This window comes from Lissotriton vulgaris, chromosome 3_1, assembly GCF_964263255.1.
Source record: "Lissotriton vulgaris chromosome 3_1, aLisVul1.2, whole genome shotgun sequence".
Lineage (NCBI taxonomy): Eukaryota > Metazoa > Chordata > Amphibia > Caudata > Salamandridae > Lissotriton > Lissotriton vulgaris.
Genome location: NC_141689.1, coordinates 104758208 through 104775576, shown reverse-complemented (window position 1 = coordinate 104775576; position 17369 = coordinate 104758208). Strand labels below are relative to the sequence as shown.

Genomic DNA, 17369 nt, shown 5'->3' with positions numbered 1-17369 from the left:
TTAAAAAGTTGAGCAGGAACGATGAGATTATTGTGGCCAAATTGAATAAAGGTGGCAATATCCTTCCGCAGTGCTGGACGGACCACGCCCTAGTCCTCTTTTCGGTGGCTCTCCCGACGGGCTGCTCTAAAACTAGTAACACAGAAATGGCCAGGACAGGGAGACAATGGTCCAGGCTTCTGAGAGGCGCAATCCTTCCAAATCTGCTTGCTGAAGCTTTTCAGCTGGCAGACAACGCGGATGAAAGCTATAATGCGCTCACCCAGCAAATTAAGACCACCTTGGATAGGCTGGCTCCGCTAAGGAAAACGCGAGATAAAACAAAAACCGCCATGCCATGGTTTTCGAGGGAACTTCTTCATCTTAAACAGCAGTGTAAACAGGCGGAGCGGAGATGGAGGAGACATTATCTGGCTTCGGATAAGATTCTCTTCAAACAGGAACTGGCAGCCTACAAAGCACAGATTAAGTGTGCAAAAGCGAGGTTTTTGGAGGAAACTTTACTGTCAGCCTCAAACAAAGCACAAGCTTTGTTTAAAATTGTCAACGAGCTGTCACGACCGGCCTGCGCTACTACCGCTATCCCAGCCTCTCAGCTACTATGCGATTCATTGGCCAAGGCCTTTGAAGACAAGATCGCGACCATTCTGAGCAACCTAAATCCCACAACATCTGGGCTGCTCTTCCTCCTATATCGGAGTTGGAGGCTGGGAAAGCCAGACTGGAAAGTTTCCCTCTCCCGTCTTTTGCAGAGTTTGGTGCCCTAGCGGATAGTGTATCCTCTGGATCCCCTCTTGATGTTATCCCGCACAAACTCTGGAAAGTTTTTCGGGAAGAGTTGTACCCTCCTCTCCACGCAATTTGTTGCCAATCTCTTGACTCTGCCCAGGTCCCGGACAGCTGGAAATTAGCAGTTGTTTCTCCATTATTGAAGAAAGAATCACTGGATCCCTTATGCCCCGCTAACTACAGACCCATATCATTACTTCCCTTTCCGATTAAGATCCTGGAAAAACTGGTCACAAGACACCTGTCCAGTTTTTTGGAAGTTAATGAATGCCTGGATGCGGCGCAGTTTGGTTTCAGACCAGCGCATGGATCCGAATCAGCCTTGGTGACTGTCTTGAGTGACCTTCGTTCTCGTGCCGACTATGGACGAGCAGCCTTTTTAGTGCTGCTCGACATGTCGGCAGCGTTCGATACGGTCAGCCATGCCATCCTGACCAGGAGATTGGAGGAGATTGGGGTGACGGGCATTGACCGGGATTGGCTTGTTTCATACCTGGCCAATAGACACCAGGTGGTTGCCCTGCCCCCCTTTAAGTCCACCATTAAAAGGGTCGGTCAGGGAGTACCCCAGGGCTCGGCCATCAGCCCTATTCTTTTTAATCTGTACCTCAACCCCCTGGTCAAGCTAATAAAAACATTTGGCATTTCAGTCACCAATTACGCTGACGACACCCAGCTTATTTTCTCCTTTGAAGGGGAGAATGCAGTGTCCCTGGAGACCTTTCATCACTGCATGGTCACCACGGCAACATGGCTGAGTAACAACTCGCTGCAATTTAATAGCTCTAAGACAGAGGTGTTACACTGCTCAGTGGACCGGGTCCCTCAATCTTTACCACAAGACTTCTGGCCCCCCTCCTTTCAGGGCACAGCGGCAGCAGCTACCTCTGTTCGGAATTTGGGAGTGACAATGGAACCGAGTCTTCAACTGGACGGTTTCATTGACAAAACAGTTTCCACCTGTATGGGCCTGTTGCGTTCTCTCAGGAAGGTTCTTCCTCTGCTCCCTGTCAATGCCAGACCAGAAGTAGTGCGCAGTATCATTCTAAGCAGACTGGATTACTGCAATGCACTACTTCTGGGGGCACCTGCTATGGCGATAGGTAAGCTACAAAGAGTGCAGAATTTCGCGGCTAAGCTAGCACTCTCCCGCCGCCGTTCTGATTCATCTTCTGCAGCTCTTAGAGACTTGCATTGGCTCCCTATCCCTCAACGGATCGAATTCAAGGCGCTTTGTCTGGTCTACCGGGCTCTGCATGGCTCGGGACCTTTGACCTTACAGGAGATGTTCGCCTGGTACACCCCCACAAGAGCTCTCCATTCTGCCTATCTGGCAGTTGTTCCTAAGTTCCGGAGAAAGCGAATGGGCGGCCGCTCGTTTGGTTTCACGGCATCTAAGCTGTGGAATGATCTGCCACTGTCGCTCAGATGCTCAGGAGACCTCCTTTCTTTTAAAAAACTATTAAAAACTCATTTATTTCCTAGGTTAGGATAATTGCTCTATGATCCTTCTTTGACCGTGTTTCAGGATTTGTTTGATCTCAGCGCCAGGATACCCGTCGGGTGACAGAAAGCGCTTTATAAGTGTGTTATACATACATACATACATACATACATACATATGGTAATTTGGCCCCAAAGGGAATACATATTAAAAGCACAGAGACATTTACAAGACAGGGAGTGTTATGAAAAGACCACTTACACAAAATATAATGCGGCCAGAGAGACTCTAAAAAAGGAACTACTGAGTTGGAAGAGGGAAGGGGTGATTTCTACGGAGAAGTTCACATTTTTGAATATAGAACATCTGGTACTAGCAAAACTCTATTTCATGCCTAAAGTCCACAAAAAGATAACACCAGTCCCAGGCAGGCCCATAATATCGGCCATCAACAGCCTTTGGGAAACAATAACCCAATATGTGGATTTCTTCCTTCAAGAGTCTGTGAAGCAATTGCCAAGTTATGTGAAGGACACTGGTGATTTTTTAAGGTAGGTTCAAGGAGTTACGTGGTCGGAAGAATTATTGTTCATAACATTGGACATTGAATCTTTATATATGAGTATTGAACATCCCATAGGACTTTAATTCAGTCAAGTATTTTTTAGATTCTAGACCTATTGAATTTTATCAACATAATAATATGCTTTTAAGTTTAATCTCATGGTGTTTGCATAACATTTTTTTTATTTGGCAATGATATCTACTTGCAGAAGAGAGGAGTGGCGGTGGGGACTTGCTTCTCCCCCAGCTATGCATGCTTGTATGTAGGCTGGTGGGAGGAGCAGGTCCTCAAGAAAATGTACGCCACCACTTTTAATGATCATGTTTTGTACTGGTTAAGATAAATCGATGATGCTTTTATCATGTGGCGAGGTAATGAGTTAAGTGCATCTAATTTTCTCAAGCAGATTAATAATAACTCTGCTAACCTCAAGTTTACTTCACATCTCCGTAAAAACTGCATAGAATTTTTGGACGTAAAGGTTTACCAGAATCAAGGGCAATTATTTACTACACTGTTTAGGTACGACACTGCTGGCAATTTGACTCTTCATGCCAGCAGCGCTCACCCAAAGCATTTGACTTGTAATATTCCTTAAGGTGAATTTTTGCAGCTCAAGAGAATATGCAGTAGGCTATAGTGAGAGGATCCTGAGAGCAGCTATTGAGAGAACCAATGACCAATCCAGAGAATCCCTGCTTAACAATAACTTAAATTGCAAACTTCCAAGGGCGATAGCGATGCTTCTAGACTGATCACTACATTCAGCAAGCAAGAGAGAACGATACGGGCCATTAGCAAATGCAATTGGCCGATTCTTCTGACAGATGGGGTGCTGTCTTCTAGGTTAACATCTGAACCAACTGTTACTTATAGGAAAGGTGTTTCTATGCGCACACAGATTGGGAAGTCCTGCCCAATCTGTGTGTGCATAGTTGGCATAGAGTTGGCAGTGGCGAAGATGTGGTTACAGCCCAAGGATGGTTTCACGAAGTGTTCCACCTGTAGAGCATGTAAGTTCAGGAAGAATATCACACACTATTCATCACCTTTTAGCCCGGAAAAATAGCTATCGGGGGGAACTTTACGTGCAGGACTGAGTTTGCGGTGTATATTCTGACATGCACCTGCGGACTAAGATCTATGGAGAGCATTAAGTTGCAGGTGCATGTCAGAATACTACATCACCTTTGGACCATCGTAAACAATGACTCATCTTATCCGGTAGCTAGCCATTTGAAACAAATACACAATAATGATCTTAAATGTATGAGTAACTTTGTTGTGGCAGCCATTCCCAAATCGCGGCGAGGGGGAGACCGAGATAAAGCTCTGAGACAGATGGAGTCGAAAATGATCTTGCAGCTAGACAGCAAATTTCTGTACGGTTTAATCAATACTGAGTACCTGTACAATTTCTTATAGAGTTCATTTGGGAGCAATTGACTCTAGGCCCTTTGGGCATTGTTTATATTAAAATGTATATTTGTCTTCTGTAGATGTCATGTGAATCCTGTATTCGTTTGCAAATAAGTATCAATTCAGGCAGCGGCTGTCCTTTTTTAATTTAGTGCAATCAGAATTGGATTTTATTCAGTTTCAGTTGGATTGAATTATTTTAGGCCCGCAAGTTTTAATCGTATGTATATTATTAAGCAAGTATGATGGGACATGTGTTGCACTTGCACTTTAAGATTGTATGTTATTTGCACATCGGTTAGCACTTTAAATACTTTGCACTTTAAGTAAGCAGGCTGATAGGTACTTGCTGGATTTATCCCAATTGAAAGTGGAGAAAAGCGTATGCTCAGGGAGGTGTCTTAAAATATTAGCATTCATGCAGGCATAAAGGACAGTCAAAACAATTTTATGTAGGGTATTTGCCCTTCCAGAGACTCTATACCATCTTTTACATTCAAGAGGATGTATGCATACATGTATCTTGGTGTACCAAATACTATTTTCCTGGCAGTGTACATTGAGTAATGTATTTATTTGTTTATATATTTGGATATTTATATAGGTATATATTTATAGATTATATTTATATTCTCTTGTATTATAGGTGGACTTGTTAATATTTATTGAAACTGATTTGTGATCAAAGGCTTATCACCTCCATTTGAAAAAGATAAAGGAAAGAGAAAAACTCAAGAAAAGAGCATAAGACGGAAAAAAGACTGTGTACCAATTTGAATATGGAGTTAGTATTTTCAAAATGTTTATTAAAAAACCTTTGAATTTCACTGAAAAAACCATAGGTTTCAGACATGTTATAGTCAGGAATTAGCATTTAAAAAACCTTAGAAATTCACTGAAAAAAACATAGATTTCAGGGGTGTTATAGTCAGCTGGACATTTCACTCTTACAAAACCATTGAAATTCCTCCTTTATACTTAGCTGTACTAACTATAACTCGCGCGCCCGCAATCCACTGCTGATGATGTCACATATTACATCATTCATGACATGGTCACAGTTTTTTAAATGCTAATTCCAAACTATAACATTTCTGAAACCTATGTTTTTTTCAGTGTATTTCAAAGTTTTTTAAATGCTAATTCCTAACTATAACATGTCTGAAACCTATGTTGTTTTAAGTGAATTTCAAAGGTTTTGTAAATGACAATTTTTAAATGTATTAACTGTTATATTTAATTTTTTTATACTGATGTACTACATTTTTTAAACTATTTATTTTTCGATATTTTATTTTTTAAATTACATTACGTATTTTTAATATAAATTGAAAAAAAATGTTTTTAAAAATATTGAAATTCTAATATTGTTTTTTTATTTTATATTTTTTTAACATATTTATATATATTTTATATAGCAGGCAATGATATCCTATGGAGGAATTTCAACTTACTGATAAGTACTGTTAGAATTAATTTTCAGGATCAGTACTGGGCTTAAAGATGCAGCACTGAGGTCTCTCCTGATAACAGGTGAGTAAATTGGAATTCATAGTACGGCTGATTTTAGAGGAATATTTCAAAGTTTCAAAAATCAACACTTAGAAACTTTTTCAGCAAAAAGCAGGCAATGATATCCTATGGAAGAATTTCCAAGTGAAACCAATCAATGTTAGCCTATGGAAGGAAATTGAAGTTTCTGGTAAGTACGGTTAGAATTACTTTTCAGGGTCAGTACTGGGCTCAAAGATGCAGCACTGAGGTCTCTCCTGATAACAGGTGAGTAAATCAGAATTCGTAGTTCGGCTGATTTTAGAGGAATATTTTAAAGTTCCAGAACTGCACACTTAGAAGAATTTCCAAGTGAAACAAGTCAATTTGAGCCTATGAAAGGAAATTCAAGTTACTGGTAAATACGGTAAGAATTACTTTTCAGGATCAGTACTGAGCTCAAAAATGCAGCACTGAGGTCTCTCCTGATAAAAAGTTAGTAAATCCGAATTCGTAGTTTGGCTGATTTTAGAGGAATATTTTAAAGTTCCAAAACTGCACACTTAGAAGAATTTCCAAGTGAAACAAGTCAATTTGAGCCTATGGAAGGAAATTCAAGTTACTGGTAAATACGGTTAGAATTACTTTTCAGGATCAGTACTGAGCTCAAAAATGCAGCACTGAGGTCTCTCCTGATAAAAGGTTAGTAAATCCGAATTCGTAGTTTGGCTGATTTTAGAGGAATATTTTTAAGTTCCAAAACTCCACACTTAGAAGAATTTCCAAGTGAAACCAATCAATGTTAGCCTATGTAAGGAAATTGAAGTTTCTGGTAAGTACAGATAGAATTACTTTTCAGGATCAGTACTGGGCTCAAAGATGCAGCACTGAGGTCTCTCCTGTTAACAGATGAGTAAATCGGAATTCGTGGTTCGGCTGATTTTACTTCGGTCCAGTATATATAGAGCCACTTTCCTACACTTTCCTACACCATGTGCAAACACACGCCCTGGGCGCTTTTTAAGTTGGCGAAATAATTCCCCTTCAATCCTGAGGGTCCCTAGGGTCCAACTAGCCCACTTACCTCCAGTAAGTGCCACATAGCTGCGTTGCATAGACGTGTAAAAAGGGGCACGGCCTAGACCACCTCTCTGCAACGCAGCACAGTGGTGCTTACTGGAAGCACCTGGTGGGCTAGTTGGCCCCCCGGAGCCCTCATGATTGAAGGGGAAATTTTTTCCCCAACTTAAAATGCGCCATAGGGCGTGTGTTTGCACACGTCACCTCAGCCCGTCCCCTCCCTTCACCACTGTGTAAAAATGCTCTGTGGCCAAATTAGCCCACTAGGTATCTCCAGTAAGCGCCATTGCAGAGAGCTGTAAAAAGGGGCACGGCCTGCACCACCTCTTTGCAACGCAGCGCAGTGGCTCTTACTGGAAGCACCTGGTGGGCTAGCTGCTCCCCATGTGGAAAATTAATCTGAATTGCTTCATTGAAGCGAGAGCAGGTTTCCCTGCTCTCACCTCAATGAAGCAAAGCAGTTTGCAACGACAGGGTGGGAGCCGCGAGGCTTCCGCCCTGTCATTGCAAACAGCAGTGTCCCGGGGGTGGGCACCACGGGACACTGCAGGAGCTGGCCCTGGGGGGTGGCGGTCCCCAGAGCCATCAATGGCTCCAGGAGGAGGGCCGCGGGCTCCCCTCCTCACATTTTAAAAGCCCCGGGGGTGGTGGTCCTCGGGGCTGGGGGGTCCGTCACAGACCCCCTAATCTAAAAGTACAGCCCTGGGGAGGTGGCGGTTTTTAAGAGCCCCGGGGGTGGCGGTTCCCAGAACTGTGGGGAGGGGGGCGGTGTGCCCCCCGCAATCAAAATTAAATCGAGCCTCGGGGTGGCAGTCCTTGGGGCTATAGGGGGCTGTTAGCCCCGCCATTATTTTCTGAAAGCCCCGGGGGTAGCAGTCCCCGAAGCTGGGGGGCTGGGAGCCCCCCCGCAACTAATTTAAAGAAGCCCCTGGGGGTGGTGGTCCCTGGGTTAGAGATAGGGTTAGAGATAGGGGTCCTTAAGGGCTAATACTAAGAAAGGATATCTGTTTATGTTTTTCAGCTATTCTGGTCCTGATGAGAATCCTCACACTGGGAGTGATTCGAAACGCGTAGACCACAGCGTTTAGGTCAATCAAAAACTAACTTTTTACATGTCTTGAATTTGACTAAATTCATGATGTTGATGGTCTTTGCCTTGTTTAGTTGTGTTCTGTATTAAATATATATTTAGTAAATAGGCTGTAAAGCTTTCTGGGCTTGTGTATGATAGGATGTGTAGTGTGTAGTGAGGTGTGTGCAATGATAAAATCATTGAGGTGGTGAATTTGATAGAGTGAATAGAGTGTTGAGAATGCACATAAGTGAGACTAGTAAGTAAGTAAAATAGTTGTCTGTATGTTTGTGAGGGAGAATGGAAGGTTGGATATTTATGTTTCATAAATCAGAATTCTAAGATGTTTGTATTATATTGTGTTTTTTGATGAATTGCTAATGTAGATTTTGAAAAGAAAATTTGAGATTAAATCCAACAGAAAGTGGTTGGTGTGACATTGTTTCTTTTAATGCACTGCAAATAGGCCTTGAAGATTGTAGCAGCACTGGTGTTTTCTTTTTTACTTGATGATATTAGGCTTAGCCTTGCTGTTTAAGAGCCAAAGCCTGCATTGGTCTTTTATAGATAATTTTAGAGTGCAGCGGTTACCTGAGGGTGTCCTGGCGCTAGTTACTTCTCCTGTAGGCAGAAACGAAAGACAGGAGTTTAAAAAGCCAGGTTTTTAGTCCCTTCCTGAATGCCGAAAGATCAGTGGCACTTCTCAGGTTAAACAGAAGGTCATTCCAGGCTTCTGCCACACAGAAAGAAAAACTCATACCACCCCACAATGCATTTTTGTGGAAGGCACTGTGACCCATCTAGCTCCCAATGAGTGAAGAGTTATTTTCGGTGTATACCATTGAAACTGACATTTTAAATGTTTGGGTCCTATTCCTTGAAGAGCTTTAAAAATCATAGGGGTACCACAGGGCTCTATACTATGTCCACTACTATTCAATCTATATATTTGCCCATTAGCAAAGGTAGTGGAACAAACTGGGCTACAAATGTACTCCTTTGCTGATGACTCTCAGCTGCTCTTTTCACTCTCCTCTGGAAATAAGGACAATCCCTCTATACTCAAACAAATGCTGCAGCCAGACTCTTATGTAAAATCTCTAACACAACTCCCACCACTAACTAAGGGGTAGATTAGGATAGCGGTTTTTCCGCAGCCACCGCCGGCCCGAAGGATACGGAAAAACCACAGCGGACCCACCAAAGACCCACCACCACATTAGGATGGATGGTGGGTCCTTGCTTCCATCCGCAGCTTTTCCGCCGCGGTTGTAATGCTTTTCCACGGCGGGTTTTCCGCCGTGGAAAAGCATACGGAGCTTCACTGCGGGGGCCCGTTGCGGGCCCCCTGGGTGAAGGGGGGGCTGGGGGGTGCACATGGGGGGTACCTATGGTACCCCCCTGCATTTGTATGCAGTAATCGGCCGGCACTGCGCGCTGCCTGCCGCTTTCTGCATGCAAATGCAATGTATGCATTTTTAACATTGCAGCGGGTGCAGCTTGAAGCCGCACCCGCCGCAATGTTAAAAATAGAGGATGTGACAGCCAGGGTGGCGGTCACATCCTAATTGGACAGGAGAGAACTCCGCAGGCCATGCAAAGGTTCCCTCCTACTCTATGGTCGCGGACGGACTCAAGTCCGTCCGCGATCATTATGAGCCCCTATATTCGGGATCTCCATTGGGTAAAAATTGAGAACCAAATTAAATTCAAATCGCTTTGCTTTATGCACAAAATTTCCACAAAAAAAGCCTCAAAATATCTTCAAAATTTGGTTCATCTTTATTGCCCCTCGCGTGCTCTCTGCTCTTCTGCAGCAAAAAAAAGTATAATCCCTAAAATCAGACGCTCACGTATGGGCGGCAAATCCTTTTCTTTTCTGGGACCCACTTTATGGAATTCCATGCCCATTACAGTCCGAAATGAGACCAATTACATGAGCTTCAGGAATGCCCTAAAAACCTGGCTGTTCAACATCTAAGCTGGGCTCTGTCCATAGCAGAATTATTCATTCTCTAAATGCGCCGGGAAACCCTTTGTGGGTAGCTGTTGCACTATACAAATAAAATAAATAATAATAATAATAACCATACAGACGGATTTGAAATGCACTTGATTCACCGAGAGCCAGTGCAATTATTTTATTTATTTAGAGATTGAAAAAAGCTTGGGTGTACCAGTGAGTAATCTCACAGCTGGAGTCTATTCATAAATCTTTATTGAATATTTAAATAGAGTTTGTTACAATAATCCAGCCTTGACATGACCAGTAGTGTGGCCACTGTTTGCCTACTGACCGGTGGTAAAAACTGCAGTATTTTCTCGATTGTTCTAAAAACATACGCTGTAGTCGATTCCACTGCATTTACTTGGTCATCAAAGGTAAGTCGCTTATCCACTATTACTCCTAGGTTTTTAACTTTTTTTGAATGCATGGGGAGAATGCCCATAATGTCCGGCCACCAATTTGGGGGTCCAAAAGCTGGCATCATTCCCAAACAGTATGTGGTCCATTAGGATGACGGGCGGACTTTGCCTGCCCGTCATCCTATCGTAAATCGGGACCGCCCGCCATCAGGGCGGGGGTCCCGGGGGTGCCATTAGGATGTGCCCGCCACAGTGGCAGGCACATCCTGTATTTTCAGCATTATGGCGGGCGATGCTCTCCGCACCGCCCGCAACAATGCTGAAAATGCACTTTCACATTTTCATTTGCAAAGTGGCAGGCACCGCGCGGTGCCTGCCGCTTTGCAAATGACAATGAAGGGGGGTACCACAGGTACCCCCCATGTGCACCCCCCAACCTGTACTTCACACTGGGGGCCCGCAGGGGGCGCCCAAGACATTGAAAAAGGCCCATTATAATATGGCTGGCTGTGTTTGATAGACACCGCCACCATGTTATCCCTTTTCCGGAAAACAGGCGGGCGGTGTTTTCCACCGCTGCGGTCCCCTCCGCCATCGTAATATGGCCGGGGGGAATGCAGGGAAGGATGTTGGGCGGATTGCCTCCGCCAGGGTGGCGGTGGCCACCGCTACCCTGGTGGAGGCAATCCGCCCGACATCCTAATGGACCCCTATGACTTCAGTTTTGCCTGAATTAAGTTTTAGGCAATTTCTATACATCCATCTCCCGACTGATTCCAAACAATCTTGGAAGCGCTTATCCAATCCCACCTCCTGACCTGGTATCAGAGACAACACAATTTGGGTGTCATCTGCGTACGAGGTGAGACCAAATCCAAAAGCACTAATAAGAGGGGCCAATAATGAAACATACACATTAAAAAGTGTAGGGCTTAGCGAGGACCCCTGCGGGAAGCGACAGGGCAGTGCAAAAGGTTTAAACTGGTATTCACCCGGAGATTCAATTTGTACTCTGTCTGTTAAGAAGGATTTTATAAGGTCCCATGCTTTAGCCTGAATCCCACATGCCTTTAAACAATCCATCAGGATGTCATGATGGACAGTATCAAAGGCCGCAGACAGATCCAGTAGGATCAGAGCTGCTTTGCCACCCCGATCCACGGCTTCCCTAATCTCCTCTGTGGCCTTGATGAGAGCTGACTAAGTTCTATGTCCCTCTCTAAAGCCATATTTGGTAGAATCCAAGGCTTGTGTTTTGTTGATTCATAGTTTTTTAAATCAGTTTTGCTGGAAGCGCAATGCAAAAAATTGGGAGAAAGTTATTTGATCCTTAGGGTTAGACTAGGCTTCTTTAGAAGGCGCAGAATTGAAGCAGCCTTCCAGAGTTTAGGGAACTGCCCTGTTTCAAACATGCCATTATAAATAAATGACAGTGAGCGGACAACCGGGGCCAATTGGACCACAGCGACCGGGCGTCCCTGATTTTGCTGTCATAAGGAGTGTTAATACAGGACAATGGCAGGAACTTGTCAAAGGTATGGGGGGGACCCCATAGACTTAAGTTCCTCTCGTATCATATCTGTCCCAGCTCCACTTGGGCCACTAAAGGCTGAGAAAATGGTCTCCACTTTATTCAAAAAGAATTTGGCGATGTCTTCACATAGTTCCTGACTGGACTGAACTCTAGCCGGGCCAGGGGAAGCCAGGCTTGATCCCGATTTAAACAGATCTTTCATAGAGTTTTTCGCTAAGTCAATTTGGGTTGTGTAGAACTTTTGTTTAGTGGGAAAAAGGAGTTGCTTATAACTCTGGAGGCTGTTTTCCTATAGCTTTTTCCACTTTTCTTTTTAGCCTTTCCTCCAGCTCCTCTCAAGACGCTTACATATGAGTTTTTGATTTCGCAATTCTTCTGAAAACCATGGAGCGGAGGGTTGTAATATTTTGAGGAAGGTTTTTTTTACTGGGACTCATTTACAACAGGCTTGCTCCACCCATTTGGTAAATACATTGGTGGCCTCCTCCACTCCCGCAGGCATTTGAGCCGCCGTGGAGGGAAGGAGTTCTTGTAGAGTGGTCGCTTCAATTTTATTCCAGGCTCTGATTTCTGTATGTCCTTTATGACGTTTCCCGCTAGCGTGCTGATCCGTAAGAGTCAACTCAAATTGGACGGCCGTATGGTCAGTCCATACAAGGGGTAGTAAACCAGTAAACAGAAGACAAGGGTGATTAGAGAAGATACCATCCAGGGTGTGTTCTGCCACATGATTCGGACCAATTATGTGCTGCCTAAAGACAGCGCTGTTCATCGTGTCAATCAGAGTCACTGTATCTGGTTCAGAAGAAGCCTCCAAATAGTAGTTAACCCCTTCGATGCTCGTGACGAGCTCAGCTCGTCATGAGGTACACCTCTCGTACGCTCATGACGAGCTGAGCTCGTCATGAACCGCGGGTTTTTAAAATCTTCAGCGCACCGCGGAAATCTGCACCGCGTTGATGCGGTTAAAATCTCCCATAATAGTATAGGCATTAGTGCAAAGACCCTCTTCCACTAAATTTCCAATTGATGCTGCAAAGGGGTTCCTATCTCCTGGTGGTCTGTAAAATAAAATACCTTTAAAGGTAAGGTGGTGGGATAAACTAAAATTAAAAGACAAAGCCTCACATGCTAAGTTGGAGGTGGACTGAAATACTGCCTTAATAGATCTATGATCCCCAGTGAGCAACATAAAAATAGAGGTATGCCCAAACAGATAAAACAGTCGATTTTAAAACGCAAAATATTTAAATTCATATATTCGGTAAATTCGGTTATGCAGTCAGTAACTCCAATTTGGAGTCAGTAACTCCAAATTCTCCATGGGAGCTTGTGTGGCAAGCAGAACCCGCCCGCAGCACAAGCTCCCATTGAAAAATGGGAGTTTGTGAACATCTCTGCATAGTGTCATTCCACCATTAATCAAACTTTTTGCTGAGGGCATGAAGGATATGCTTCACATCACCTTTCTAAATCTCTCCCCTATATTGGTAAACATAAGGATAACATTCAAATAACATGAATTTACCCTATCTAACGTCTTGGTTGAGTCTAAGTGACAACCGCTAAAGGCTCCCCAAAGGTAGTTCTGAGATCAATAGCATTGATTAACTCAAGTGTAAGCTGATTAAGAAATCTGCCCTTCATAAAGCCCTTCTGATCTTTATGAATCAATGACCCAACGGCCAAACTCAATCTTTTAGCCATTATATTACTAAGCAACTTGTAATCACAATGGAAGTGAACGCTCACCCTCTAGAATTTCACCAAATAATTTAGTTAAACAGGAGTAATCACTTCTGCTAATGCCAGATAAAACCTACTAGGGAAACCCTCTCGTCCCACAGCCTTTCCTCTCTTGCTCATTTTCACTGCTTTCCCCCCTTCTATGTCTACCTCTTGATAAAACAAAGATTGTTGCTCCTCCAACAATTCTTAAGGGTATCTGCCACTAGCCAATCCTCCACCTTCATCTGTAACAATTAAAATATCCTCGTATAGTTGAGGAAAAAGCTTTAAGAAAGCTGCTTCTATCTATTGAATGTTTGATGAAACCTGTCCTGTTACTTCACCTTTTGTCTCATGTTCCATATTCTTGGCCAGATCTGATCTGACTTTCCAAGCCAGCATTTTCCCTATACTCAAAATGGTCCATTTTACTAGCCTCCTACCTTGTCTTCACCTGGGTCTCCACTATTAAAGCAAGCTGTTCCCTCTTTGATAACATTTATTTTTCCACATCTCCTCTCTCTTCCACTGACAATTGTTGATCTAAGAGCTGCCTCTATAAAATGACCCAATGCTTCCTCCACTGACGCAACTTCTCATTTATACAATGTAAACTTCTGAGCAGAGTCACTGGTCATCCTTCCCCTGATAAAAGCCTTAAAGAAATCCCAAAAAATTGGAGTCCGAGCAGAACCAACATTCAAACTTAAGAATTCTTCTGCTTCCTTTTTTACCTCATCAACCACTTCTCAATCCAACAAAAGTGACCTTTCCATATTTCATCTTTTATGTTTATTTTCTACTGGAAGAGTCAAATCCAAGACTACGATTGCATGATCGGATAAGTGTGCTGTATTATGCTCAATCAATCTAACATCCTCACGAATGACCCTATCTACCAAGAAAAAGTATATTCTTAAAAAATGGTTATACTTTTAATTGTGAAATGTATAGCCTTGTTGTCTCCCTGATCTGCATCGCCATATGTCATAAAGACCAATCGGCCTCATGATAATTTTTTAATAAGACCTAATTTTGTGATAAGCTCTGTCCTTGCAGTTCTCTGACTTATCCAAATTGTAATCTAACACTGTGTTAAAATCTACGGCTGTTATATTTGGATCAGGAAACCCTAATACATTCTGGGACATCGCTCTTAAGGGGTCGTAATCCAAGATGTTGCTTCATTATACATTTGCTTCCCAGAGCAATTGGGGCAACAAATATACTGGACAAGAGTCATAACCAAACACTTTTAACAAAAAGCCTGACTTCTAGTCTTTTCTAACTCTTATTCACTGATCACTTTCTCCTTCGCTCATGTATATTCTGGGATTGCGGGAAAGTTACATTGTTGAACTGCTATAAGGGGAAACTATACTGTTTTAGGGCAGGCTTTCTCTTGTTTTGCACCAAATGTGGGTAAAAAGGTGATTTGTGTTGCTTACAAATCAGCAAACTTCCTTTGTAAAATTCTGTCACTCAGAATCATTTATTTGTATATTTTAAGTGCAAGCTAACTTCATAAAAGGAAACGTGACCAATTTTTATAAGGCAGATGTAGTTTAAATCAGTGTAATGTAGTTCAATGCATCTTGTTGGAACCTACAAAGATTGTGTAGAATCAAAGCCCTTCACCTTTCTGAGATGCAGGTGGTGTGAGAGGGTTAAGGGGCGCCTAAAGAAACATTTGACAGCCTCTTGCTCAGTTCTTTTGTAATTTCTTTGTTAACTTTAACTTGAACTGTCTAGAACTAATGCCAGACGATGATTGAATGGTATTACTAGAGTGTATTGGTATTAAAGGTGAAGCTAAAAATCCAGAATAGATAAAAGTAGATTGTTCTTGATGTGCCTATTGTGATTGCAATACAAGACAAGCTTTGTATATTGCACCAACTCAAACATCTTTCCACAGTTGTCTTTTATATATTTATCTAGAAGCTGTTCTCCTTCAGTGAGTTTGCTACCAACATTTACAACCACTAAATTGCTTTCATTTCCCAGAAAACAGCCGCAAGACTGGAAGAATGATCATGATGACTTCCATGGTTATTGTTATCACTCTACTGATCTCCCTGGTCACAGTGACCACAATCTGTGAGTAACCACTTATCTTTTTAATTAAAATTTACTACAAGTATGAAAATGGGAAACACTTAAAGTTGTTATTGCAACCCAGATAACCCATAATCATATTTTTTTCTCGAGTTAAGACGCAAAAGATCAGACAAAAATCATAAAATGTTGAACGTAGTTCTTTCCTCGTTCTGATTAACTTACAAAGTCACGCCTTCGTCCACTCCTCAATATCTCATTACACTCTAATGTTTTATTATATAATGTTTTATTATATTAATGGTAATGTTCCACACAATCTGATCAAAGATATACAGCAAATAGAGCCCATTTTTCATTTTAACTACCTGTCACAGGTGGACAAAGACTTGACTGTTATCTATTACATCAAGAGCAACCATTAATCAGGAAACACAATTTTAAATCTGAGCTACCTTCTTCACCTTATGATATCTTACTGTCACAGAAATTCCTGTTTATGAGCTGATTATCCTGGGAACATTTATAATCCAAATAAGTAGCACAGCTCCTCCCCGATTACCAGCTGCAATGTTCTCAGTGACTACAGTCCAGTTAGACATTGATTCTGAAATATCTCCAAACTGGACCTCATGATTCAAGATCATGCATTTTTCTTTGTGTATAGTCCACTTTGTAATTGTCTCCTCAGGACAGATTGCAGCTGAGCATGGTGATCTTTCTCTCAAGGACCATTTGCAATATTCCCTTTGTTTTGTTTCCTCTGTGTGCAACAGTCTAGGGTCTCTATGCACGGCAGCTATGTGCCCTAAAGATATGCAACAACTTGCTATGAAAGCGAATGCAGTGTGCATCCTACCAAAATCCAGTGGTGTGTGTTGCGGCAGATAAGGCAGGTGAGAATTAGTCATGATCAATGAAAGCGGCTGGATCCTTTTCATGCAAATAAAGGATTAAAATCAGTTGGATCCTTTAAATCACTTTCAGTAGGTCCGAATGCCAAACATACCATGCGCTGGGACTTAATGTGCACGTAAATATGTTACTGTTCACATTGCTGCCCTGGGGCAATGTGTTCTTTTAAAATATTTTCTGACTTCCCACCCGACCTCACCCGTCCATGGCATAGATACTCTTCTTTGTCCTGGAGTTGAGGAGAAGGTGTTTGCCAGTACCTGATCAGTTTGGGCATCAGAACACTCCTGAATGAGGTGATTCTCGTTTCTCGTTTCTGTGTTTCATGTCACTAGCAATGTCACACAAATATTGGAAAGGCACAAGAGGGATTCTCTAGACCCTCCCAGGTCAATTCAAGGATCAATCTGGTGGGCATGGTAATGGGGAGATGAAGAGCATACGTTTCTTCCTAGCCAGACTCACCAGCTTGAACCATTTTTTCAATTGGTGTGAGGGAAGGAGGTGGGAAGAGGACTGGAGGATTTTCTCTGGTCCTATCACTAACAGAAGGTGGTGTCTGCATCGGGTTAGACTAGGAATGTTCCTAGTCCCTCTACTTCAAGTCCCTATTTCCTGATTCGGTTTCATCTCACAGTGATTCTCTGTCCAAATGAAGAATCAGGAGAGGACGCTGTGTGTATCTGTGCCCCAGCAAGTGGGCAGTTACTTTTTGGATTTGCTCTAGCCTAGGAAAAAAACAAAGGGGCAGATTTACAAGCCCCTTGCGCCTCTTTTACGCCGCCATTGCATCACTTTTGTGACGCAGCGGCGGCGCAAAAGATGCACCATGGTGCAGGGTATTTACAACGTGACGCATCTCCCAGATGCGTCACGTTGTAAAGCTCTGCGCCAGGAGGCATTCCAT

The 17369-nt window shown here is 42.8% G+C and overlaps 1 protein-coding gene across 2 annotated transcripts in view; it reads left to right on the top strand.

The window, feature by feature from the left end:
* LOC147726039 (CD209 antigen-like protein C) overlaps positions 1–17369 on the top strand; it is a 583514-nt gene that overhangs the window by 92922 nt on the left and 473223 nt on the right. Inside the window, exon 2 of one of the 2 annotated variants that reach the window (XM_086960155.1) lies at positions 15497–15589. The exons of the other annotated variant lie outside the window; for it this stretch is intronic. Coding sequence (XP_086816281.1) covers positions 15497–15589 — 93 coding nt within the window. The remainder of the gene's footprint in view (positions 1–15496; positions 15590–17369) is intronic. 2 annotated transcript variants of the gene reach the window in all.